This window comes from Lotus japonicus, chromosome 3 (genome assembly GCF_012489685.1).
Source record: "Lotus japonicus ecotype B-129 chromosome 3, LjGifu_v1.2".
In the NCBI taxonomy this organism is placed as follows: domain Eukaryota; kingdom Viridiplantae; phylum Streptophyta; class Magnoliopsida; order Fabales; family Fabaceae; genus Lotus; species Lotus japonicus.
The window spans coordinates 11,512,889-11,540,525 of NC_080043.1; the positions used below are offsets into that span (position 1 = coordinate 11,512,889).

At 36.4% G+C, this 27,637-nt stretch overlaps 3 protein-coding genes across 3 annotated transcripts; 2 read left to right on the plus strand and 1 right to left on the minus strand.

Annotated features, from left to right (window-relative positions):
* The first annotated feature begins 235 nt into the window (after positions 1-235).
* On the plus strand, positions 236-4,661 carry LOC130744279 (linamarin synthase 2-like). Its single transcript, XM_057596468.1, has 2 exons — positions 236-811; positions 3,434-4,661. Exons 1-2 carry the CDS (start codon positions 313-315, stop codon positions 4,378-4,380), a joined length of 1,446 nt encoding a protein of 481 aa, XP_057452451.1. The 5' UTR covers positions 236-312; the 3' UTR covers positions 4,381-4,661.
* A 4,860-nt stretch (positions 4,662-9,521) lies between these two features.
* On the minus strand, positions 9,522-10,870 carry LOC130743604 (DNA-directed RNA polymerase II subunit 4-like). The gene is made up of 5 exons (XM_057595844.1): positions 10,822-10,870; positions 10,205-10,313; positions 10,050-10,127; positions 9,788-9,821; positions 9,522-9,653 (listed from the first exon to the last, which is right to left on the minus strand). Exons 1-5 carry the CDS (start codon positions 10,868-10,870, stop codon positions 9,555-9,557), a joined length of 369 nt encoding a protein of 122 aa, XP_057451827.1. The 3' UTR covers positions 9,522-9,554.
* Positions 10,871-18,882: 8,012 nt separating this feature from the next.
* LOC130746929 (probable serine/threonine-protein kinase At1g54610) lies at positions 18,883-25,777 on the plus strand. Its single transcript, XM_057599717.1, has 8 exons — positions 18,883-19,966; positions 21,270-21,554; positions 22,112-22,429; positions 22,759-22,986; positions 23,361-23,461; positions 24,082-24,196; positions 24,786-25,220; positions 25,325-25,777. The coding sequence occupies exons 1-8, from the start codon at positions 19,553-19,555 to the stop codon at positions 25,526-25,528; spliced, it is 2,100 nt and encodes a 699-aa protein (XP_057455700.1). The 5' UTR covers positions 18,883-19,552; the 3' UTR covers positions 25,529-25,777.
* Positions 25,778-27,637: the final 1,860 nt, after the last annotated feature.

Sequence of the window (27,637 nt, forward strand, 5' to 3'; positions counted from 1 at the left end):
GTTTTTAACATGTTCCGTTCCATTTCAATTTATTACGTTCTATTATGTTCTATTTCGTTCCGCTCCATTATGAATCCAAACGAAGCCTAATATTTATTTACTGGTAGCTAACAGGTATGTTCCATTTCATTTTACCTTATTTTTTTATATCGAATAAGGGGGCCAAGGTAAAGGCTTGATTTATTTATTTACCGGTAGCTACAGTGTTCTTAACACTATATAAGTCCCCACCCATGCTCCACAATTCATTGCATCCTTCACAACCAACCATTCTAATATCTCATATCTTTGATAAGTGAAGCAAGACAAAAAATGGCGTCATCAAAGCCTCATGCTGTGTGTGTACCATATCCAGCTCAGGGCCATGTGAACCCGTTTATGCAACTAACCAAACTCCTCCGTTGCATGGGTTTCCACATAACATTTGTGAACACTGAGTATAATCACAAACGTTTGGCCAAGTCTCTTGGGCCAGAATTTGTGAAGGGGCTGCCGGATTTTCGCTTCGAAACCATACCCGACGGTTTGCCACCTCCAGAGAAGGACGCTACTCAGTCCATTCCATTACTGTCTCAATCAACTAGTAAGCATTGTTATGAACCCTTCAAAGAGTTGGTCAACAAACTCAACTCTTCACCTGAAGGGCCTCCAGTGAGTTGCGTAATTACCGATGGCGTTATGGGATTTGCTTCGAGTGTGGCCAATGATTTGGGTATTCAGGAGATTCAGTTTTGGACAGCATCGGCTTGTGGCTTACTCGCATATTTGCAATTCGAGGAACTTCTCAAAAGAGACATTGTTCCGTTGAAAGGTGCGCTTTCACCCCGATTTGTTTTCTTTATGTAGGATCATATTTTGTGATTTTAAAATTTAATCATGTCCTTTCCCATATATGTGTGAATAGTACTTTAAAATTTATCTGGTTTTTTTTTAATCATGTCCTTTCCCATATATGGTGTTGGTATCTATATATACTCATACTCATTTCCTAATTTAATAAACTAAAATTTTCACTATTTTAATTTTTTATAGAAAACAAAAAAATAACTATTATTTTAATTAAAATAAGAAAAATTTATTTAAAATTAATCAAATACTTAGCAAATAATATCCTTAAACTAAGTATAGTTTTCTTAAAACAAATTTTTATAACTTTTAATTTTTTATTTTTTAATAAAATTCAAAAGTTTAGGTTATTAAAAATGATATATAAACAATTTTAAAATAATGCTCCCAGTTCTTTTTTTTTTTAAAAGTAAGTTGAATAATTATAGTTTCAAGTTTGTTGATATACTACTAAATATATTTTTATATATTTTTTCGCACAATAAAATAAGATTTTTATTTAAAAGAAGATACTGAAAACATTTCTCTCATGTGTGATAGGAATTAAATCAAAATCCCATCCAATACCATCCCACAAAACCAAAACCAAAAACAGACGCAACCAGTCACCCACCAACTAAAAGTTAAAAGTTAGGGGTGCACATAGGTTGGGTTAGATGAATTTTGGTCAAAATAAAATCCGAACCGATCAAAATTATCTGGGTTGGGTTGGATTTCACGAATTTCTTCTTCGGACCCGATCCGAACCAACCCAACGAAATTTGGATTGGGTTGGATGGATTTATCGGGTCACTATATTAAAATAATAATATATATGAAATATTAAAACATCTTGCAAAAATTATTATAAATTCAGAAAAAGTTATAAAAAATATTAAATATGTTATAATACTAAATAGCATGAAAAAGACACAAAAAGTTATAGAAATAATGCCACATAAATGACACATAGCCAAATATCATGAAAACATAAAACTTCATTACCAAATGACATGAAACAATCTAATATAAATAGTATCTAAAAAGTGAAAAACAACACTAAATGTCATGCCATGACACTTAGAACTTAGATGTCTCCAACATGCCAAATAACTATATATAAACATGTAACAAATAACTACAAACAAATACTTTAAGTTCAAATATGACAAATAACTACAAATACTTAAGTCTCAAAGTTTCAAAAAGTCATCACTCCGACACTAACACTCCAAGTATGAGTAAAATTATAAAAATTATTATTATATGTATGGATTCTGGGTTGGGTTGGATTCTGGGTTGGGTTGGATGGATTTGAACTGAATCCGAAATCCGATCCGAACTTGGTTGGGTTGTAGTAAAATCCATCCGACTAACCCGATTGCCCGATCCAACCCGCATTTTTTCTATTGGGTTGGGCGGGTTCATTTGATTTACCCGGTCATGTTCACCCCTACTAAAAGTCCCTAAAAGATAAAAGAATCTAAGCCACCAAAACGAAACATACCAGACAAATGAACTCAAATAGATATTTCAACCAATCTATTCATTGGACCCACGATTGGAAATGAGTTACTCTCATCTCTATCATATACTTTATTAAAAACTAATGGTCAAGATTATTTCATTATCACCCTCACATGACTGCATCTCATCTGACCTGCTTCCGGGAAAAGGTTGCTATAGAGTTTATTTGGCCTTAGATAATTCTAATGTGTGAGTGGTTTTCTTGCTCTTTGGATCGAATTTTTTTCTAATGAATTAGAATTTAAGAGTTGCTCCCTGCAAGTTGAAGACAAGCCTAACCTAATAGACTTAGCAAACTGTTCTTAGGATCTTCATATCCATATGTTACGCATGTGAGTTTTGATTCAATAGCAAGTGGGAATAATCGAAACAGGGAGAACAATCGCGTCTAGGGATTGCGCACATAAGAAATAGGGACAAGTTTCACGCAACATCAAAACTAAGGAGAAAGATGCACGTGACAAAATAAATTCTAGTAAATAATGACTATTAAATTTAAAAAAAAAAATCAACTGTGAAAATAGGGAGTAATTCGTTAAAATACTCTTGGTTAAAAAAAAAACTTGATGTTTGCTCAATAAAAATAATTGATATTGTGTGCGGGCACACCACTACTTTTTGCTAGTATTTACTCATGTCCAATCACATACCTATTTAACGCTTATAAAAAAAAGGTTGTCTAAATAATTTATAATAAAGTTTGGGTTAAATAACCCAACATTCAATCACATTGGAGATAAGTGAGTTGGAATTTCTATATTTTATTTATTAATTTATTTCCAACTCATTTATCTTCAATGTGATTGGATAGTGGGTTATTTAACCCAAACTTTATCATGGGTCATTTAGACAACAAAAAAAAACATACTTATTTAACGAATTTTTACCCCATCATGATAAGTACTTCCCATGGGTACCCAATAGATTTAAGACTCATTAACATTCCTAATCATGACAATAATCTTTTAATTTGAAAATAGAACGAATAAATTAATGACCCTTCAATAATTATCAAGAACGGTTAATATATTGATTTATATATTGATATTGCTCTATTTTGGATGTCTTTGTCATATTTCAGATGAAAATTTCATGAGTGATGGCACCTTGGATACAACCATAGATTGGATCTCTGGCATGAAAAATATGCGACTTAAAGACTTTCCCAGCTTCGTTAGAGTCACCGATCTAAAGGATGATATCATGTATAAATTCTTTATTTCTGAGACACAAAGATGTATGAGATCTTCTGCAATCATCATTAACACATATGAAGAATTGGAAAGTGAAGCCCTTGATACTCTTAGGGTCATAAACCCAAACATATATAACATTGGCCCACTTCAGCTGCTTGGTAGAAATTTTCCTCAAAAAGAAAATGGTTTTAAGGCAGGTGGGTCAAGTTTATGGAAAAATGACACAGAATGCATGAATTGGCTAGATAAATGGGAACCTTCCTCAGTTTTATATGTTAACTATGGATGCATAGCTGTTATGACTGAGCATCAGTTGAAAGAATTTGCTTGGGGAATAGCAAATAGCAAGGTCCCATTTTTATGGATATTGAGACCAGATGTCGTGATGGGTGAGGACTCTATAAATGTGCCACAAGAGTTCTTAGATGAGATCAAGGGCAGAGGATATATTGCAAGTTGGTGCTTTCAAGAAGAAGTGCTTAGCCATCCATCAATTGGGGCCTTCCTTACTCATTGTGGTTGGAACTCTACAATAGAAGGCATATCTGCGGGCCTGCCTTTGATTTGTTGGCCTTTCTTTTCTGAGCAACACACAAATAGTAGGTATGCTTGCACAACATGGGAAATAGGGATGGAAGTTAACCATGATGTGAAGCGAGATGAGATAACAACCCTTGTGAATGAAATGATGAAAGGAGAAAAGGGAAAAGAAATGAGGAAAAAGGGTTTGGAGTGGAAGAAAAAAGCAATAGAAGCTACTGGCTTAGGAGGATCGTCTTACAATGATTTCCATAAGCTCATAAAGGAGAGTCTTCACCACAATACTATCTGAGTTTGTTTTTACCTAGTGTTAAAATAAAATGTATTTGGCTTGTAACATTTCATTTATGTTTGTTGCCTCTTTTTATCTTGTAATAAAATGGTAGAACGAAGAGAAAACATCTTCAAACTACCAGACATAGCGCTGCTGGCATGAGCATAGGCCCATATCGAGCATGGCGCCAGCAGCATTCACTTCATTTATGTTTGTTTCTGAGTAATGTATTTGTATTTTCAAGAATTCCAAGCATTGAATTGTCATTTTGTCTAAATATATTTGCTCATTAAGCTTCATATCAGCTTTTGTTATATGTAAATCTTATAATTTGAAAAATAAAAATAAGTCCTCTTATTCTTTTCCCTCCAAAATTTAACTTCAAAATAACCCTAAAGAGACTTATAATTATGAAAGGAAGGAGTACAACATAATATAAACTACTAATGTGTTTTCTTCTATTTTTTCTCAGTCCACTCCAATTTGCGCACAACTTGACTAAACTAAATATAAATCAAATATGAAAAATAAAGTTAGTTTAAATTAAAAAAACATACCAAATAAAGCAAACCACTCTTTTTTTTTAGTTTCCCAAGGTATCCTCACAAAAGACTTGTTACTAATGTAGTATCATCTATGCAATAAAATAATATGTAATCTAAAAATATCAAACATAAAAAGTTCGTTTCAAGAAAAAAAAGTACAATATCAGTTAATACTCAAAGTACAATATTAGTTAATACTCATTATTGGTATATATTTTATTAATATCACTCTTTTCTCATCTTCAGTTAAATCAAAATTCTCTTAATCACTTTTTTCGTGTCATCAACCTATGTAGTTACTACCAAACTTCCATTAGCAGTAGACACAATAGTGTCACTCATTGATGAGAGTTTGCAATTTAGCAAACATTTCATCAATGCTTTCATTCTCCTCCTACAGTTCATGCTATTGTACCAACAAACTGCTCTTAGTTTGCCTGATGTTGCATGTACCTTCATGAGAAATGGTCAATGTATCCCAAATTATCAATGCTTTCAATCCCCTTAGTTATTGTCGTTGAAGAAAGGAGGCTTATATTTGATTGACCATTAGACATGGGGTTGCTGTTGTTTTGTGCAACTATAGGATCTCCTCTATGCTTTGCATGTTAGAACAAGGTGATACGTTCCTGAACATGGTCATGCAGGTCGCTCTTATGGTATGTGCTTAAGAGCAAACCATTATGGGTCAACTTAGATGCTTTCAGGCCTTATGGCATAAGAGCCAACCCGAATAAGAGCCCCTCACCTTAGCGTGTCATTATTGGCATGTCAAGCTTCTAAGCCTTGTTGAAACCCTTTTCTAATGTTTGACATCTCTTTGACCCTTGCTTGTTGATAGTATGAATAATAGTTCATGTTGTTTTAGCTTGCATTACAGCTCGGCTTCTCTTTCAAGAGCAACTCTTAAGTTTTGGTTTGAAAGTTATTTTCCCTCTATAACATCGCTAGTTTTCGTCTGGTCATATCTCTCAGTAAAATGTTTAAGTCGAATGATCGTTTCACTTGGTTTGAGGTAAAAAATTCCATGGCAGGTGATTGTAGTCATTCATTTTCTGAACTTCCATGGATATGAATTGAAGAAGAGAGTGGAGAAGAAGGAAAGTCTAGAGAAGAACGTGCGAGCTTCAAACTTGGAAAACTTGGTAGAGATAACTTTGGAACTCTATTTTCTCCAGGTGCCTCTCATATGCAAGATTCATATTGTAACACCCTAATTTTCAGGGTGTTATTCTTGTGTCCAAAATGCAGAAAATAAATATATCAAATCATTTATATTCCTAAAACACGGATATATTTTATTTTTTTTTTGAAAACTAAAAACTTCTTGTAAAAATTACAACATAAATGATAAAGGTACAAATGTAATCCATGCATAAATAGTTAACGCTGATAAGTTATATATAATTAAAAGGGAACACATAATTTAAATGCTTAAAAGCATTTCATGCCCCTGATGTATGATGATTGTGCAAAAGTCGCCCCTACTCTTTCTTCATCTACATTTGTACCCTTCATGTTTCTAAAAAGTGCATCGAATGCCCCCATGTCACTTTGACATATCATTAAATAAAAAAAGAACTTGGAAAAATGGGGTGGGGGAGGATAATGTGACCAAAGCCTGTCTAGTGTCTATGGAGGGAGGATAAATGGAGATTTTTTAAGAAGAGGAAGAAAGTGACGGATATCTAGTCAACCAAACCAAATCTTTCAGTAATCAGCATTTATTTTTGTTAGCTCTGCAATTAAGGGACTTTTACGAAACTAAATTACCATAATACCTTAATGGTGTGTTTTTTGTTTGTGAAGATAGAATTATACAAACGGCGGATGTAAAGCTTAACAAATAGCTTCAGCCCCAGGAACAGAAGACTATGTTGGATGTAAAAGGTGTGAATCCACTTGTTCAGTGGATTTCTTAATAGTTAGTTTTTGGCATGAAACAACTCAGAATATGTGCGGAGTTAGCTGCTTAGATCAAATGATGTGGTTGATAACCCCACTTGTCGACTGGAAAAGTTTGTTAAGGGATTTAATAGAGAGCATGAGATGGTAGGTTCAATATTATAGGAGAAGGTTAGGGAGATTATCTTGAGGTTGGAAAGGAAAATGAGGAGGGATAGTTTTCTCGTGAATCTTAGGGTGCAATAGAGATTTTCTATCAATAAACACTTCCATCTGAAAACTGGTATTTGAGATCCATATATCCAGGCAGCTAAAATAAGATTCAGTCTAGAAATAACAGCAAAAGCAATTTTCAGATCATTAGAAGCAATGGAGATTTTCAGTGATCAATGGAAAAGATGCGTATGGTTGGCTAATTACAGTGATGCCACAGTTAGATATCAAGGAAATTCCGGACAAGGAGAAGCTCAAAACAACTTTCAAAACCCTAACCCAGACTCTTACTTGGTACATAGGAAATGGATGGTGCAAACAAACATGATGGGTTGTGGATTCTTAACAGCACTTGTCAAACAATTTCAGTGCAGGTATTACTTTGATCGTCTACAGAGGAAGAAATGAAAACAGAACAAGCACTACAGAAGGTCAAAGATAAAGAACCCAGCGGTGGAGGAATACAGAGTCAATAATATTGTAGAAGAGATTGAAAGGGAAGACGTTGATGCAGATTTGGTTAAGCTGATGACAGAAGAGGAAGAGCCCAAGAAAGAGTAGATTACAAAGAGAAGAAAACCAGCATAATAAGGAACATGTGGTGCGCGGGTGTAGATGGGGATGGTGAACGATCTGTACATATTGGACAAGAACGGGAAGAGGTGCCCAATAAATGGCCCAAAAACTTTGGGGTTTCATCATTTAAGTAAGCCCACTACTATTGCTGGAAAATGATGCTCATACAGTAGCTGATGCCACCATGATATGATGGCAAGGCTTCCACCACAAAAATTGCAAGGTTTGGCTTTGATAGGGTTAAAAATATAATATAAAAGTACTCATGTATTTGCATTTTGCACCCAATAGCTCAAATTTTGGCACAGTTCAATCATGACATGGTCCACAGTTCTTAAAAGATGTTGAATTTAAGCACAAGGTAGATGGGCCTATGGCCCTATGCATCGCTCACGCTTGGGCTCTAGCATGAAGAAGTCTGTCCATCGTCCATGCTTGGGCTCTATAAAACCTTTTACCTAATAACTTTAAGCTTTCCTGGTACCTTGCCCAAATCGTAAGATAGTCTCAAAACTTATCTTTAGATCCGATATTGGACTATCGACAGATGTTCAAGAATCAATATAGCCTAATATAGCCTCAACCGTGTGGCTTTCCCTGTGAAATTAACTTAACATAGTGGCTTTCCAAAAAAAAAAATCCTACAATCTATACACTCCATGTCAAATCCTAGGCATAAGAGGGAGTATAAAGATCTCATATAGACTAGAACTCTGGCCAAAGTAGTCCTAACAAGATTTGGACGATCATCACCTCATGAGCTGACTTTCAGGGTTTAGTTAGACCATACCTGAATCCTGACATGGTATCAAATCCTCTAAGACCAAACGGTCTCGAGTTTGAACCTTCTCTCGTTCTTCTAATAAAATATTGATTTTAAACACAAGATAGGTGGGTATCTGCATTGTCCACATTTCTCTCAAATACAGTGGCTGATGGAATGATTGTAGAAACTCCACCTGTGCTTTTGCATAACTGGTCTAAACCTGGATAAAGAAGGATTGTTGTCTTAGCCTTTCGGTATCCAACGTAAAACTCACCGATAACTTCAATATGAATTTGCAGTCCATATAGCCGACCTCACCTAGTGGGATAAGGCTTTGGTTACAGTTAAGGATGGAATGATTGTAGAGGAGACGATGACAAAAATGGCAAATGCGGCTAGAAGAGGCACAGATGGGAAGGAGAACCAAGGAATAACAGAATTAGAGCTATCACATCTGAATCTTTTGTCTAATAAGCAAAGCACAAACCATTTGAGTGCATGGAATTTGAAGGAGATTATATTTAAAGTTGAATTTTCCAAGCCCAACACTTCATGGATACGAAAATGGCCAGAAGACAGGACAGAATGAGTCTGATTTTGAAAACTGAGGCTTCAAAGGGGAACCAGGCCTATTGGGTCACTTCAGCATATGTAAGGTCATGACTAATTAAGATACTCATCTCGGAGGAAGTTATTTCAGCTTGAATGGCCAATGGTCTCTTGAGGAGTAATTCTATTTTGGCATTCCAGGTAATCTACGAGTTCATTCTTATTGTTGTTGAAACATATAGAACAAAATGGTGTATAGTGAAAGAAAATCTCTATTACACCCAGGTATTTGAAAAAGCTGAACTGACCCTCCCTAATACTCACTTTCGATTATAAACAACCTACTATCTCTTGCTCTCTAACAAACTTACTGACCAACTACTCTGACAACTAACTGATGGGATTATCTAACATGACACCAACCTTAAATATAATTTTAATAGTAGTTTATTAAAAACGATTTCCATTATTATATCTTCTATTTCCCTTCTCTTCTTCACTTTTAACAAGTATGAAAGAGAGAACGAAAACCATTTAAAATTGACCAAAAACTCATCCCCCCCCCCCCCCCGCACACACACATAACCCAACGCGCGCACACACAAATAAAAACCTTCCTTCGCTCTCAAAAGAAAATTTTACACAAAGGAGAAGAAAAATATATCTACCTTGATAGATGGAACCATAGCAATAGCTTCCTCCACAGTTTCCGGACAAAGATTGCCTAGGACACACAGCTGCAGTAAATCCGTTAAACCGAGAGTTATATATTGTATAGTGAAAATGTCAACTCGCTCTCTTTTTATTTTTCTGAATAAAATGTGAAAACTTGTTTCCTAAACAGAGTGCATGAAGAAAATAGGAATATTACCTCAAACTCGGCCAACTGATATCTAGCAAGAATTCTTTATGTCAGTTAAGATCACAATTCTGATGCAAGGATTTAAATTTCAATGTTTTCTTATTATTCCCTTTCATGAAAAATGGAATTAACATGGATCAACTATCTCAGATGTACCGAACTACAAAAGAACATGACACGGCCACCAAACAAAAAATTGATTGAAGTAAATGTAAGGAAAAGTAGGAAACTAGGAATAGAAAATGAGTCATGAACTCAGTTTGCAGGATACTCTCGGACTTGTCTAGCAGCATCAGGATTTTTATACCGGCTAAAACGTTTCACATACTGCAATGACTTTTCAAATACCCTGCAAAAAGAGGGAGAAAATGAATACAACATAAGGTGCTAATCATGGGCAGCAACTTGAAAAAGGAATTAACTCACTGAGAAACTTGATTCATGGGGTCATCAGATGACTGTTGAAGCTGCTCATACTTGTGGTCAAGAATCAATGAAACTTCACAGTTCATCAAGCACTTTGCCTTCAAAAACTCTAAAAAAAAAGGCTAAAAAGCATTTTTGGCCCCTGATGTTTTAAGTTTGTGCAAATTCTGCCCCTATCTATTTTGTCGATGTTTCTACCCCTCATGTTTTCAAACAGTGCACCGTCTACCCCTCACGGAGGGGTAGCACTGTTTGAAAACATGAGGGGTAGACGATGCACTGTTTGAAAACATGAGGGGTAGAAACATCGACAAAAATAGAGTAGGAGCAGAATTTGCACAAACTTGAAACATCAGGGGCCAAAAGTGCTTTTTAGCCAAAAAAAAAAAAAAAAAAAATAGAGTGAAATGAAAAGGTGATAGCAATTATACCAAACTAAAAACATGCCCAAGCAATCCAACATGATGTAACATGCCTACATGCATAGGCAAAATAGAGAGAAATTCACTACAATTTATGAAGATTGCAAGTGGAAACTCTACCCTAAATCTTAATACCAATACAGCACAAAATCATATACATGTACCAGAGGAGAGAGTGAGCGAGGATGTAATTACCGTCTCCGATTTTGAGTTCTGCAGCGTTTTCTTCCTCTTCCCCAGACATGTTTCAGTTTTTGGGGTTTGCAAGCACAGAAATTGGAAAACCAGAAGAAAGCACGAGGGAAAGGGTGTGAAGAAACGCTGACACTTTTTTTTTTTTGTTCAAAAAACGCTGACACTAAACAGGTTCGATTTGTTTTTTTTTCTTTGAGTCGTTATAAGGTGACCAAGACTATTTTGACCATCCCCAATTACTATCCACACCATCCCCTGATTTTCTAATCCCAAAAATACCCTAACATAAAAAACATTAAAAGTAGTCAAAATAAAAAAAAAAAACTCTCCCAACCCCATTTCTTCTTGAGCCCTTTCTTCTTCCTTCTTCCTCTTCCACTCTCACCTTCCCCACTCTCACATCGCCATGCCTGTGTTAACAAACCGCTATTAGTATTAACAAAACAAAACCGAAACAAATCAGGAACATAGCACTACCGCAATTAAAATTGCGGAAAAGATAAAGCTACCGCAATTTTAATTGCGGATCCAACAATCAGGAACATAGCACTACCGCAATTAAAATTGCGGAAAGGATAAAGCTACCGCAATTTTAATTGCGGATCAAACAGAGGAACAGAGGGACATAGCAGATGAGTTTTGAATTTAACAGAAGGTTTTAAAAATCGATTACCATCTAGTGGTAATAAGATTCCCTTATGTTTTATCCAAGGTTCAAGAACACAACACGATTTTGCGATTCAAAAACCCAAAGGATATCAAGGAAAAAAAAATAGAGGAACATAGTACTACCGCAATTTAAATTGCGGTAAGCACAAAGCTACCGCAATTTAAATAGCGGATTGCAACAGATCGGGAAACCAAGCGATTTTGTCAACAGCAGTTCAAAATCATGGCGGATTGCAAATGAAACTAACAAAGGCAACCGAAAATTAGGAGAGGCAATTGCAAACTAACCCAACTTTCTTGATGTTTGACTTCTCCTTCTTCCTCTTCTTCCTCTTTCTTGTTCCTTTGCTTCTTCTTCCTGCTTCCTTCTCCAACTTCTTCAAGATCCTTCTTCCTCCTTCCTTCCCTCCCCAACACAGATCATGGTGGTGGCTAGGTTTTTTTTTTTATTAGGGAAAGTTGAGAGAGAAAGAGAGAAACCGTGAGAGAGGGAGATGCCGAGATGGTGTGGGGAGAAGTCTTTTTTTTGTGTTTAATTGATTCAGTTTCTTTTTTTAAGTCTGAGGGTATAATTGTATTTTTGCTCAAAAAGGATGGTGTGGATAGTAAATGGGGATGGTCCAAATAGTTTTGGCCTTATAAGGTGCACCACCATATTAGGTGGTTTAGCGGGATAAGCATGTTGTTTTTGGACCATGGGCCCCTTCAATGAATTGTCTTTGATAAAAAAAAAAGTGGCCCACTACCACTGCTTGAAGATTGAGATATCCATTCGATCAATAAAAAAGTCTCAAAAAATCCTTGCATAATAGTAAAAAATATAAAGTTGCCACTAAAATTGAATTCCCTTGTACCTTCATTGACCAAAAAAAAAATTCCCTTGTACCTTTGAACCTCTTCCGTCTTCATCACCTTCACCACGGTCACTCCGCCTACACCAGCAACTTTTGTACCATCATCGGAACCATCGACGATGAAGTCAATTGGAGAAATTGGTATCCTCTCTGTATATACTTTCCAATTGGCTTATGGAACTCGCTTCCATCTATTTTCCTACGCAGCGGTTGTTTGGAGCAACAACTCGGGTGCTTCACTTTCGGATGTTCATGCTAGTTTCAATCATGGCAGCGCATTTCTCTTAAAGTTGATGGCAGTGGAGCTGAGTCTCAAGCACGATTAGGAGCTGGGTCACAGGGTTATATCTTGTGTTTCTGATTGCTTGCATGTGGTTGAGATTCTTTTGAATGATTCAGATATGTCCACCTTATGGGGAAAAAAAACGATTTTGCGAGTTCGATGATGCTTAAATGGAAGTGAGATGTTGTTGTGGTATATGTACCTCGTGAGAGGAATAAGGGAATGGATTCATTGATCCGCCAAGCTTCTATGCATGACTCTTTTATCGGGTGTGGCGACATTCAACGTATTATGTCATTATCTTCTTGTGTTTGGATGATGTAGCTTAATTTTCTGTTCCTTTTAGCCTTCCTCTTGTAACAAAAAAAATGTATACATATGCATGTATTTACTTAACTTTAATACTTCTTGTAGTATGTGAGAAATTTGAAACTTTTATGGTTAGTTATAAATATAAAATACTATTAACTACAAATTAACATTGTGCTTGATGTAAATTTTAAGTAAATTTTTGTTTTTATTAATATTATTTAAAAATTTTCTAATTAAATTTAAGTATTAATAATGTTTAATTTTAAATATGATAAATTTAATTTTATTATAATTTAATAATTAACATAATGAATAATGTAAAGTTTATTAGTAAATCATTAATATTGCTATTAATGTGAGTCAATTCTACTTTTATTAAAGTTGTGATAAATATTAAAATTTAAATAATAATAATTTTATTTTTAAATATGAAAAAATTATAAAACGGTAAAATTAGTGATAAATATAATGAATAGTATAAAAAATTATTATTACTTGTTATTAATGTATAACTCAAGTGAAGTTTACATTTATATATTAATATTAATTGATTGTTACATAAAGTAAATCATATATGGGAGTTTATGTTAAGATATTGATCTAGTTAGACAAATATGTGAGTTTAACGTGATCAATCCTAACCACTTTACGTGAGGCGTGAGGTTGTGACAGAAAATTAAAACTGAAAAGAGTTGAATGTATGTAAGATTCATAAAAAAAACTAGGTACGCAGAAGACACACAACAAAATGACACAATAAGTGACAGTTTACACTTGACTTCATAAGCAAGGACAATGGGCAGTAATATGTTTCCAAGTTTTTCAAGGGCATTATAGTGATACAATCCAAATTCAATGTACTCCACTACTATAGAATCATGTTGATCTTCCTCTTGTCCTGCCAAAAACACTACAAGAAATAAGACACTATGAGTGATAATTTACTCTGGACTTTAAAGGCAACGATAGTAGAGAGTAGTTTATTTCCACGTGTTCCTAAAGACATTATAGTAATACAATCTAGATTCAGTATACCCCAATAACTGCAGAAACCATGCTGATCTTCCTCCTATCCTACAAAAAATTGTTTCCAACAACTCTCAATTCGCGATCTTAGCCATTGATATATATATATGATGAATCTCACAAACTCAAATGGTCAGTGTTGAGTTTTCAAGTGTGATCTTAGAGTCTCACATTGTTTTAAAATGGACACGATACAGAAGATGTGCGCCTTTTACCCAACGCCTTGAGACTTTAGGTAAAAACGTGATGTTTGGTCTCTTGATAGTCTTATTTAACGGCTCAAATCACTGATGAAAAAGAGGATACAAGTGTGAAAACCATGCAAGGTTGCATATCAAGGACATCATGTGGGCCCAACAGTGGCCCCATGAAACAACTTGCTTTGGAGCAAGGTATGCACATGAATCTGAATTGAGGTCGGTGACAGTTTCAATTTGAAGGCGAGACAAGGTGAGATGAAATGTCAGACATGCATGGAGTTGTTTGCTTCTAAAGAGAAACCAACCTAGCAAAAATTGTATGATTTTCCTCGTTCTTGTACAATTTTAATGTTCTCTATTTATAGCACTACCATTGCCTGCATTTCTCACCCAACACCAAAGAAGTAAATAAACAAACATTTTCTTTAAGAAATGAGGAGATGTACCAAATCAAACTTGTCTCAACTCGTTCTCCCTAGCTTCGGGGCAAAGGGTGAATACCAGGAAATCAGGCCTTATAGGAGGTAGAGACTTGCAACCTCAAAGAAGAAAGGGGCTCGTGGACATGCTCAACTTTTCAGGTGTGGGACAACCCAGGCACTTACCTGGGACTCCCAGCGGAGTGGGGAAGGTCCAAGCAACGTTCTTTAGATTGGATTAGAGACAAGGTCTTAAACAAGATACAAGGGTGGAAGAGCAAACTGCTCAATCAAGCGGGGAAGGAAATTTTGATAAAAGCTGTGTTACAAGCTATCCCTAACTTTGCTATGTCCATCCTGAAATTCCCTAAAGGCTTCTGCAAGGAGATGTCTAGTAGGGTAGCGAGATTCTGGTGGGGCAACAGAGGGGATAGAGGCATCCACTAGAGAGCCTGGGATATGCTCACGGATAGTAAAGATGACGGTGGCCTGGGGTTCAAAGATTTTGACATTATGAATGATGCCCTGTTAGCTAAACAGGCTTGGAGGATAGTCAAGGAACCAGATGCCTTGTGGGTTCGCGTGCTCAAAGGAATTTATTTCCCCAACCTTCAATTTCTCTGTGCTAAGAAGAAGCGTAATGCCTCGTGGGTCTGGTCCAGCATTTTACAGGGCAGACAACTGATTTCGAATCATGGAAGGTGGTTAATTAGGGATGGGCATGATATCGATATATGGGAACACAATTGGGTGGCTGTTGGTACCAGGATACCTAATCATAGTTAGAATGGACAGAGGAAGGTTAGTGAGCTAATGCAACAAAATACAAGGACTTGGGACATCCTAAAAATTAGACAAATTCTACCTTCTGTTGAACTGGGAAAGGTCCTTCAAACACATATCAAATGGGGTGAAGGCAAGGATGAATTGATATGGCCGTTTGTCCCCTCTAGCATCTACTCTGTTAAATCGGGCTACAAGCAAGCCAAAGCCTTGACTACCCCGACTGAGAACAGAGCTTCTTCATCTAACTCCCCTTCGAAAGTTCTTTGGAGAGCTATCAGGGGAGCGCAGCTACCGCACAAAGTCAGAGTATTCCTGTGGAAATTGTGTAGAAATGCTATTGCAGTGAAAGACAATTTGGTTAAAAGGAATTGTGGGAGAAACAACACTTGCTCGGTTTGCTAGGAGGCCCCAGAAACCGTTATCCATACCTTTCTTCAGTGCCCCTGGACGCCGTTGATTTGGTTTGGGGGACAAGTTCCTGTTGACACCAGAACTAGCCCAGGAGATTCGTTTAGACTCTGGTTTGCTAGGGAGCTTTTGAAACTCCAGGCCTTGGGAGATTTTATGATCACTGCCACATCCATAATTGCATTCACCCTCTGGAGAATCTGGAAGGCTAGGAATGACTTTGTTTTCTCATGAATTAAACCAGAACCACAAATTATTACCCAGCTGATTGGCCTCAACACGCAGGAGTACCTGGGAACAATCAATAAGGAAAACAGTGAACAGAGACAAACAAATCATGAAAACAAGAGTTCCAATCCAGCAAGAACAGGTCACCCTCAGAAACAGTGGAGGAAACCCCCTCCAGAATACACCAAATGTAATGTGGACGCAGCCTTCAACCAGGTAACTAAGCAAGCTGCTTCTGGGATAATTATTAGAGACAGTGAAGGGATAGTCCTGAGTGGATCTGCTAGGATTTTCAATGCCTTTTCCCTTCTGGCGGCTGAAGCTGTGGCCCTACGTGAAGCTGTTGCTTTGCTCCACAATTTCAACTGGGACCGAGTTATTTTTGAGTCTGACTGCATGCAACTGATTAGGGCCTATAGGGGAGAGATTATCCTTGGTAAAATTAAACACATTGTGGAAGACATCAAGGATTGGTGGAGAAGTCATAGTTCTTGGGGATTCACCTGGACCATAAAACAGGGTAACCAAGTTGCCCATTGCATAGCGTCTCTGAGTGCCAAGCGTTTGCTCCCCCTGGACTGCGTGGGAAGACCTCCAGATCCAGTTTTGAGGCAGAGAGCATGCCAGTAACCAGAGTCATCGCCATGATCAAGCCAACAATCAGGGTCCAGATCGACTTAGGTACCTTGTGCATTATGTTAGGTCTAACCTTCCTCTTGTCCAGGACCCCATCGTATTTGCCCTCCCTCCTGGACTCCTACGTGATCAAGGCAGGCCCCCAGACTTTTGACTCTCTGCTGTCTTCCTTGCCTCCTGTGGTCTGCTCCTTTAATTTGGTGGATGTGGCTGCTGTCTTTCCCAATCAGTGGTTGGAACTCTGCTTTTTCTCACCCTAATTTGGAACAACCGCAGCCTACTGGAACCTCCCTTCTAGTCTTCTCTGCGTTTTTTTGTGTGTTTTGTTGTTTGTATAGCTTTGGCAGTTTGACTATGTTTTTTCACAGAATTAGGATTTAACTGTTTTTTCCTGCTTTCTAGTTGCTCTGGTTGTTCTGGCTACCAGAATGGTCTCACCCACCTACGTGTGGTAAGAGGCCCAACCTGCAGGCCCGCTTTAATGCCCTATTGTTTCGCCTTGTGATGTGGTTGTATTGGACTGGGCCTTTCCCAAACAGGCCTCGGCCTGATGTCAAGCCCCGACTTTGAACCAAAAAAAAAAAAAGAAATTCAATGGTATAAAGTAAAAGGCTAGCAAAATTTACAGGGTGTTGGTGGCGGTGGTGGTGGTGGAAATGATGGATGGTTATGGTAGTAGCGATGGATTAAATATTTTCATGTAGTGTATGGATCACACTTTTATCATGCATTATCCGTCATCTATAAGGTGAATTAGATAATCTACCATTATAGTCCCACCCATAGGTCCTTAGTAGCGTTGACAAAGAAGAACGGCCGGTTAAAAAAAAGACAGTGAATCTTTAAATATATATTTTAAATTTTCTATAATAATGAAAAATATATTTTATATACGCCAGCTTGACAAGCTACCCTTCCTCTTGATCTTAGGTGCGAAGAGAAAGATCTTTTTTTTTAATTTATAAAAGGGAATTGATGTATAAATTTATTTCATACAATGTTATCACCAAATAATAGATAAGTCCATAACGTATTATATAAACTTATCCTATCATGTCAATACAACATGCCATACTAGCCCTTATCATAACAAAACATGTATGCATGTGTGTGATTATGGGGTTCAAGTCCTCTAATTCTACAATGAAAATGTGAAAAATTCATATGATGACATGAGAGATGAACACCATTCCACACGCAAGAAGCTTGAGAGCACAGCTAATTCTTTCAGTAGTCTTGTGTTTAATTTAATAATTAAATATCTTAATGGGAAAATTTCAATTGAATAGAAATTTTAAAAAGTAATTAATTAAAGAGAACTTAAATTTGATTCAATTTATATTCAAATATGGAAATTCATCCAATTTATGCTTAACATCATGAAATTGAAGAGTGATCTTTTTAGTGCAAGATAGAAAGAGGAATTTGTTTGACCTGTAAATAAAATTACCAAATGCATATCCTAGGGTTGCTTTTCAAAGTTCAAAGTGCAAACAGCAGGGACAGGGACTCATCAACCATCATTCATTGTAATAAACTAGACATGTGATTTCTTGTTCTTGGCGCGTGGCTGTGTTTTATGAATCAGAATGTGTTAATGGATGCTGGTCTCACAGAAAGCTGCAGTGCAGGGGACATGGATAAGCGCAACGACAAACATTATACAATAATTTTGTAAACACATTGAATTATGTTTTTTAACTTTCTCTTGTTCTTATTTCATAGTATCATAGTAATTTTTTATTCTTTTGATGCTGAAATTTTATTTTATCAGAAATCACAATTTTTTTTTATGGTTGACAGTTGTCGGTACCTATTTATAAAACTATGTAATGAGGATGAAGGCTGGGTTACCACTAAACTAACATTTTATTAGTATAATAATTAAAATATTTATAAATAAATGATAGAAAATATGATTATTTTTTTATCGGAAAGATAAATTGCACCATTCAGATATTAATCAATGTATCTCCCCCACTCAACATATATGTACCCAAACTTTTACTCATTGAACAGTCATTCGGGGACCAATTAATTTATATGCCGATGCAATTATATCTCTATTTTTTATTTTAAATATTTTTAAATTCCAATTTAGTTAATTGATTCTTTTATTTTTGGCACATAGAAATCGATTGATTCTGATTGGATATAATAATTAAACCCATTAATTAATTTCTATAAATATATTTATTCCTAATTTATTTATTTACATATTCTATGTTAGTTCCCTTTCATCTTCCATAACACACTCCCCGGTTTTCTCAAACCTGTTTGCCCTAGATCCATGGCTTCCATGTCAGAACCTTGTATCTCTGGCTGAATTTCAATGCTGCATTGAACTCTCTTTTTTCATTTTCTTGCAGGGAAATCCTTCAGGAGCTCTATATTCAAGGTAACCAACCATTGCCTTGGCAATCCAGTTTCACAAGGTTCTGAGGGTCTTGCTATTGTTGTAAATTTGCAACTTTTGATGACTCCTGGACTAGGAATTAGCAGGCATTCACTGGAAAAATTCTTCTGATGTGCAGAGAACTCTCATTTTAAGTTATCATTGTTTTTGCTTCAAGTGGTTAGAGGATAAAGTAATGATTTTTATAGGTCTAATTTGTTGAATTTGATGGTTCTACTGCTTGCTGGAGTTTACATCTTATTGGGTTTTTGTTGATTGGTTTTGTCTGCTGTCTGCTGATTTGTGACCAAATTTGATAAATGAGACTATTTTACCTAATATTACATACTTTTATTTGTGACATTTGAGAAGAGAGTTGTAGCAGAGTTTGTTGTTAGTGAAGAAGGGGATAATAAGATAGAATATTGGAATGGAAATGCAGTTCAAGGGGTGAACATTGAGATTGGAGTGTGGTTTTGTTTGTGGGGGAGGGTGGTTAGTGGCTTGTGTGCATAATGGGTTGCATACTTTGTAAGTCTTCTGCCATTGAGGATAGCAAGGATAGCCCAAGGGAACCTTTATCAAACAAGGCTGTGCTGGACTCACGCGTGTCTAGGGGAACTTCATCAAAGAGGGAGGAAGGGTATCGGGTAAAGGATCGATATGGTAGCAATAATGGGAGAGTTGCGTTGATTGATAAGCAAGGGCGAGGAAATGGCTCTCTTCGAGTGCAAGGCGGTCAATTTGAAAGGAATAGGGAGAAAATGGAATATGCTGTTGTTCGAAATCCAGGGATTGGTAGTGTTCCCAAAGCCTTGGAAGGGGAGCAGGTTGCAGCTGGGTGGCCCTCATGGCTAGCAGCAGTGGCGGGAGAGGCTATCAAGGGATGGGTGCCACGGCGTGCCGAATCGTTTGAGAGATTGGATAAAGTATGCTTCTTTCCTTGATCTGGCTGCACAATTACACTGTTAAACTGCTTTGGTTTGATGCAGATTATCTGTTTTTCCCTTCTTAACTTTCGTGTTAGTTTGGAATTGCCAATTGAAGTATTAAAAAAAATTCAAATAATTTTTCTTAAATTATTTAATGTTATTTTGTCCTGACCTTTTTGTCTCTTTTTGTTTATTTATTTTATTTTAACTATCTAAATTTGCAAAATCTACTCTATGCCAGTGGTTGCAGTGTAGAAAACAGGGAATTCAGTGTGCATTTGCTTCTGTTTCTGTTTTCATTTTCAGTTAATGTGTTTTTATTAGGAATCGCGAAAAATGTTATCTTCTTTTCCATTTGTTTCTTGTTTTCAATAATTTTCTATGTAAATGGTTAAAGCAAGATTTTGTTGTTATCTCTTTGTTTGGAAATTCTTGAAAGAAGGAAATTAAATTAGAACTGGGCGACTTTTTTTGTTGTTAATATTAATGGAAACTATCAATTTGAAAAAAAAGAAAAAAAATCCCAACTTCCCCACTGACTTCTTTGATTAGGAGTATATAACTTGCCATGATCCCGTGCAAGGTTTTAAATTGCAGTCGCAGTAAAAGTGGCGGTTGTGTCATGGTTGCATTGTGCTCCTTTGTATTGCGAAAAATTGTGAATAAACAACGTTGTCACGGCCGAAATTACTGTTGTGTTGCGGTTTCGAAACCTCCAAAACCTTGATGTTGCAGCTGAAATCACGGTCATGGACCTTGAGTGCTTAATTCTCGATCCTAATTATGTGCTTTTCCTTCCAATTGTTCACCTAAATTGCTTAATTTCCATACATAGCTTTTTAAAATTTCCTGGCTGATAAAAGACTTAGTAGATGAACTATTTCTAGTGGATTTAGAACTCAGTTTTACTCTAGTCAATGTGATTTGCCTGCCATTTTCTTATAATGCTAAGCAGTACATCGTTGAAGGTATCTTTTTAATGTGATTTTTTATCTTTATGATCTCATTATATAGCATTTAACACAAAATACTGGAGTTTTATTAATGACTGAATTTGAACGTGAAATGGTAATGGCGGTATGCCTTATTTATTGCTGCTTTATATTGATGAGCTCAATGCAAAGCTACTATAGCTTATGTTTGTATTTCATATATTCTGGAATTCATGCTCAAATGTTTTAGATAAATTTGTGTTAGAATATGGGATCTCTGGTTTCTTGTTACTTCAATGTGAATATTACCTTCTGAATGCTGTTTTCCATGAATGATGAATGATAAATTTCTTCTCTCTGATGTGCAGATTGGTCAAGGAACTTATAGTAATGTTTATAGAGCTCGTGATCTTGAACAAAACAAGATTGTTGCTTTGAAAAAAGTGAGGTTTGATAATCTTCAGCCTGAGAGTGTTCGCTTCATGGCAAGGGAAATTCACATTCTGCGTAGGCTTGATCATCCAAATGTCATAAAACTGGAAGCCCTGGTTACTTCAAGGATGTCATGCAGCTTATACCTTGTTTTTGAATACATGGAGCATGATTTGGCTGGGCTCGCATCACATACTGGGATGAAGTTTACAGAAGCACAGGTAATATACTGGAATAATTTGGCTGGGCTTGCATCACATACTCCAAGTGTTCGGTTCTCTATCTTGCAGTTCTCTCTGTCCATTTACTGCAAATGTAACCTACTACATATTTCTGGGAGACACAGTCACTAATATCTTTTAAATTTGAATCTGATATTCAACTTAAAGTTTTTTCCACCCTGCTGTTTGCTCTTTAAAGCAAACAGTTGAAGATGGTTTTTTCTAGTCACTTCCTAAATGAATTCACTGAAATTTGATTCCTTTTAGTTATTGCAATTGAAAATAAGTGGAAGAAACTACATGAAAGGATTAGATGAACACTGAAGACTAACATAGTTGAAGGAGATGGGCTACATGACATATGAAAGAGAAAGAAAGAAAGACACAGAAAAAGAGTCATCAAGTTTTAATTCTTTCTGTTTTTCGTTTGAAAAATATACTTAAAATTTAGAAGAATAAACTTAGTGAAAGACAAAGACAATTGTAGTTATAGACAGAATGCTACAAGACAATTAAAAAAATTCAGACAGATTTAATTTCTTATTGGAATTTGGCAGGTGAAATGTTACATGCAGCAACTTTTACGTGGACTTGATCACTGCCATAGCTGTGGTGTACTGCATCGTGACATTAAGGGTCCCAATCTTTTGATTGACAACAATGGTATCTTGAAAATTGCAGACTTTGGTTTGGCAAGCTTTTTCGATCCCAATCAAATTCAGCCACTGACAAGCCGAGTTGTCACTCTTTGGTATAGGCCGCCAGAGCTTTTACTTGGAGCTACTTACTATGGCACTGCTGTCGATTTATGGAGTACAGGTTGCATACTTGCAGAGATGTATGCTGGAAAACCTATAATGCCTGGTAGAACTGAGGTATGCATGCTAAGGTGTTCCAGTTCATATGTGGTATTGTCATTTTTTTTTCTTTTTATCTGGTAAAATAACTATGGTGCATTGTGAAACTCTGTTATTCATGATTGTACAAGAAAATTCAGATTGTATTAGTGTTTTACATATAGTGGCTTTTCAAAATTCATTGAAGATCAATTAGGTTGTGTTGGCATCAGAATATTGGTAGTAGTTGAAAATACACCAGTGAATTGTGTTTTTTACAGTCTTCTCTTCATGTTCTTTTATGGTCTTGTGCATAAAGCTTGGGTGTATAAAAAAGTGATTAGAAACTACAACTTTCTGTCTTGTAGGTGGAGCAATTACATAAAATTTTCAAACTTTGTGGCTCACCTTCTGAGGACTATTGGAGAAAATCAAAGTTGCCTCATGCAACAATATTTAAGCCTCAACAACCCTATAGGCGCTGTGTTGCTGAAATATTCAAGGAGCTTCCTGCACCTGCAATAAAACTGATAGAGACCCTTTTGTCCGTAGATCCTTCTGATCGTGGAACTTCAGCATCTGCTTTGAAGAGTGAGGTGTGAAATTCTTGAGTGTCTTTTGTATTGTTCACACTTATGAAATGCAACTCTATGAGTACATATAGAGAGTGGATGTTGGTATTGGGAAAATCATAAACTTTTACGAACGAAGGTTGTGGGTTTCCTTGCAGCCTTAAGTTTTTTAATGTCATCTTTTTGCATATTTACTCATGTTATAAAAAATAATGCTTCTATATCATCTCTTTCTCATGTGTTCTCCTTTATTGTCTCCACGACTTGAATATGATTGAAAATGTATGCAGTATGTCTTGCTCAACTAAAATTTTGCACTGCTTTTTTAGTTGTAGATTATTGTTTTAAAACTTGACTATGCATTGCTCACTATTCTGCCATTTTGGTTTACTATTTAGTTCTTCTCAACGAAGCCTCTACCTTGTGATCCTTCAAGCTTGCCAAAGTATCCTCCTAGCAAAGAATTTGATGCCAAAGTACGGGATGAAGAAGCTAGAAGGTGGGTGTTCACTTTTGGTGTGGAATTCTAGTTATATGTTCTCAGTATTGCCAAAATGCACTAATAAAAATTGCAGTTCCGAGGGGTTCCTTTATGTTTGTGTATCTCCGCAGTTATTGTGGTTGCATCTTTTTGTGTAAAATTTGGTTATTTCTTTTCAAAATTCAGTGACAAGTTAGATAATCAACTTTGACAAATTGGAAGAGAATCTTCAATATTTTGTTTATAATAAACCTTCCACTCGCTCAACAGCCCCCTCCTTTAAAGAGCACGAGTTATATCCAATACTTCACTTAAAACTTACAAGCATCTGTTCCATTATTTTTCGTTTTAAAACTATATGTGAAAATACTTTCGTTCATGGCATTAGAGTGGCTGCCCCAGCACAAATTTATACAGAGGGGAATAGTTTATTTTTCATATTCCATATGATTCATGACATGGGTGTCACATTTGTTATCACTAAATCAACCTGAATTGTTTAATCTGGTTCTTAAATCAGACTGATGTTTGTTAATTCTACTGTAACCTTAAATTTTGTACTCATTGTTCCTGAGTGCTGGCATGTAAGGTTTAGTGTTGGAATTTTGTTTAGAGTTTTGGTTTACCATTGTTTGCAGACAAGTAGCAGAAGGATGCGAGGCTCAGAGACATGATCCTGAGAGAAGAGGAGCAAGAGAATCTCGAGCCATTCCTGCACCTGATGCCAATGCTGAACTGGTCTTGTCAATGCAGGTAGTTTCATTGTTAACTGTATCACTGTAATAGTAACCCAACTAGGTCATGGGGATTTGTGAAATTGTTATTTATGAAAGATATTATTCTGTTTACTAGATCAACTATCCATTCAAATGCATGAATATATCTTTTCGATAAAGTGTAAACTCTATATCTATGCTATCAATTAAATATGTGCATGGTATCTTAGGACTAGGAGAAACAATGAAGACATGTCCCACTAGGTGGGGAGCAGCATCTTAGGAGTCTAGAAAAAAAAATGAATATTTGAAGTTTTTTTGGGCAGGTATCAATTAATTCTTATAGGAAGCTTTTATTTGAAGCACCTCTTACTATGTTACAATTTGTTAAATTTTGCGCTCTAGTCAATATGAATATACTCTTCTACTTAACACTTCCATCTCCTAGAAATTTGTGGTGGCTCTCCTCTGTTACTTAATATTTATACATTTATACATATTATTTTCCTGATGATTACTGAATTTCTTTCAGTTTCCCTTTTGCAATTCATCCTCTTTGCATCCTGTTCACTCATTTATTTTGCATACATTTATTTTTTTCTGATGTTGAAAACCATTTTACACAGAAGAGACAAGGGAAAACTTATTCACAAAGCAGGAGTGAGAAGTTCAACCCTCATCCTGAAGAAGTTGCATCTGGATTTCCCATTGACCCCCCTAGACCATCACAAGCTGTGGAAGTAAGTCGGGATTCCCAGGTGCATCAACATAAAAGGGCCTCCCATTCAGGTCCGCTGAATCACCGCAATGTTGCTCCAAAGATTTCAATGGGGGGTGACTTACCAACAAGCTCAGGCTTAGTTGCATCCAGGAGGAGTATGTTGTCTGACAATCGCGGAGAAACGTCTGGATTGTCACAAGCAGAGGCTCCTAAACTAATAACCTGGTTCCCAGGATCCTTCAAGGACGCCTCTGAACCATTGACGCGACAGGATCAGAAGCATCATGGACATGCTCCTCAGAAGGAAGAAGGGAGATGCAGTAACCAAGACCCAAATCTTGTATGTAGTTCCACTTTCTCTGCCTTGATATAAATTAGTGCTTTTGTTTGGTTTTGTCTACATGTTTTGCTGGCTGACTCTATTCTGTTTTCACAATATTGCAGGTTGGTTATGGGTCCAAGGGTTATAAAATTCATTATTCTGGTCCATTGCTAGTTCCATCTAGCAACACGGATCAGATGTTGAAAGACCATGACCGCCAAATTCAGGAGGCGGGTAGAAGAGCTCGACTGGAGAAGGCAAGAATGAGAAGACTTCAAGCTCAGGGGAACGACATAACCAATATTTTATTTGTTTCTGGTCGTTGAGCTGCAGAGCCTGATTGAGCAAAGCATCAGTATTTTTTCCATTTTGCTTGTACAGCGAGTAAGTATCCCTTGCATAAATGCTCCCTTCCACTTAATCACATCTATTTTCTTTCCACCTATATCTGCAATTTATTTCGATATTCTTGTAAAGCTCATCAGCTTGAAGCTGCATAATACTAGGGGACAATGTCTTTCTTATGTTTAACTTATGATAGAGTAATATCAATTTGAAGATGGTTATTTATTGTATTCTTCTCTTGTTGCTTATCCCATCTTTCCACGGTGACTCATTGCTTTAGCATTGTGGTACATGGTTTGTGTATACCAATCTAAATTGTGAATTGGAGTTAACATAAAATCCAAAGCTACTTACGGTGCAAGAAATTGTGTGTGACAATCAATCTTTAACCTTAGAGAAAAATACACTCACCCCCCTCAAGGTTTGCAAGAATGACACTCCACCCTATTGTTTTTTAAAATCTACACTCCACCCCATTTTTTATAAAGGCAAAATTTAGTGACGAAAACAAATTCGTCACTAATAAAAAATAATTACTAATTAGTTAAAATTTAAATAAATTAAATGCATATACACTATCATACATCAATTTATGAAAATAATTTTACTGAATTAAATTTAAAAAAACCATCCACTCTGCCTGTTAAGTCCACGTCTCATTTATCTCCAAATCGTACTTCTCACCACAAACGGTCACCACCAAACCTTTGCTCCCTTTAACATGACGACAACCATCCCAGAATGTGAAACCCCATGGCACCACCATGCCTCAAAGTTTTGTTGCGACCTGAACCCCAGAACGTGAATCGCACATCCCCAAAGTCACTTGTTCAACTACTTGTTGTGAACTTCATCCCTTTAAGTTGTGAGCGAACACTTTGTTGGTTTAAGATGTTGTTGGATTTTGTTAAAAACGGTGCTCCACCGCATCGTTGGGTTCTAATAACCTTCGATCCACTTCATATTTCTTAATTTTGTTTCTCTATTTTCTTCACCACCCATTTGTGTTGCTTTTTGGAACGGGAGGCAGCAGTGGGGAATTTTCTGCAATGGGCGAAAGCCTGACGGAACAATGTCGCGTGGAGGTAGAGGGCCTACGGGTCGTCAACTTCTTTTCCAGGAGAAGAAGCAATGACGGTATCCGGGGAATAAGCATCAGCTAACTCTGTGCCAGCAGCCGCGGTAAGACAGAGGATGCAAGCGTTATCCGGATACAATCCAATTTTAAAAATTGGAGGTATAAATAGATTATTTTGATTAAAATTGAATTATTACCAAATATGAAAACACAAGCATGTTTCACTATGTTCGAGATATGGTTTGTCAACCGGTCTTGTGTGCTATTGCAGAATTTGCATTGTGAATTTACGGAGGAAGAACGCGATTGAGAGAATGAGGAGGACTGTGATGTTTTCATTTTTATATTTATTGGATTATATTGAAAATATTTTTTGAAATTATTGATTAACAATTTAAATAATAACTAATTATTAATGAAGAATATTTTTCGTCACTAAATTTGCCTCTATATAAAATGGGGTGGGGTGTAGATTTTAGATAAGAATGGGGTGGAATGTTATTCTAACAAAACTTGAGGGGGGTGAGTGTACTTTACTCTTAACCTTATGTTTGGAGTTATTTTGAAGATTTCATAGGATTTTAAATCTAGCCAAACTAAAATTATGTTATGGCGATTGGCTAATGTGCATTAGTCTACCATGTGTATCTGTGCATGAGCACCACATTACAAATTTATCAGTTTAAGTATACGATAATAACAAATGTGTCATGATCTTTCTCACTGTCCAGCCACATGCATTCATCGGAATTTTCAGATTCACCGCGCCCCGTACTATCAACAGGCTCCTTACTTTTCTAATGCTCAAACCCTACATCTATCAACCATGGCCAGCAGTGACCGCTTCCTCCTTATTATAACATGACTATTCTCATTTGGATATGGTTTACTATAGAGAATGGAGGTAGAATGGATAGGCTACAGAGCCCCCATATCTATAATATAATCCAGACAGTAAACTAATGTGGAAGTTTTCGTTTAGGAAGATTGGGAATCTGAAGGTTTGTTTTAC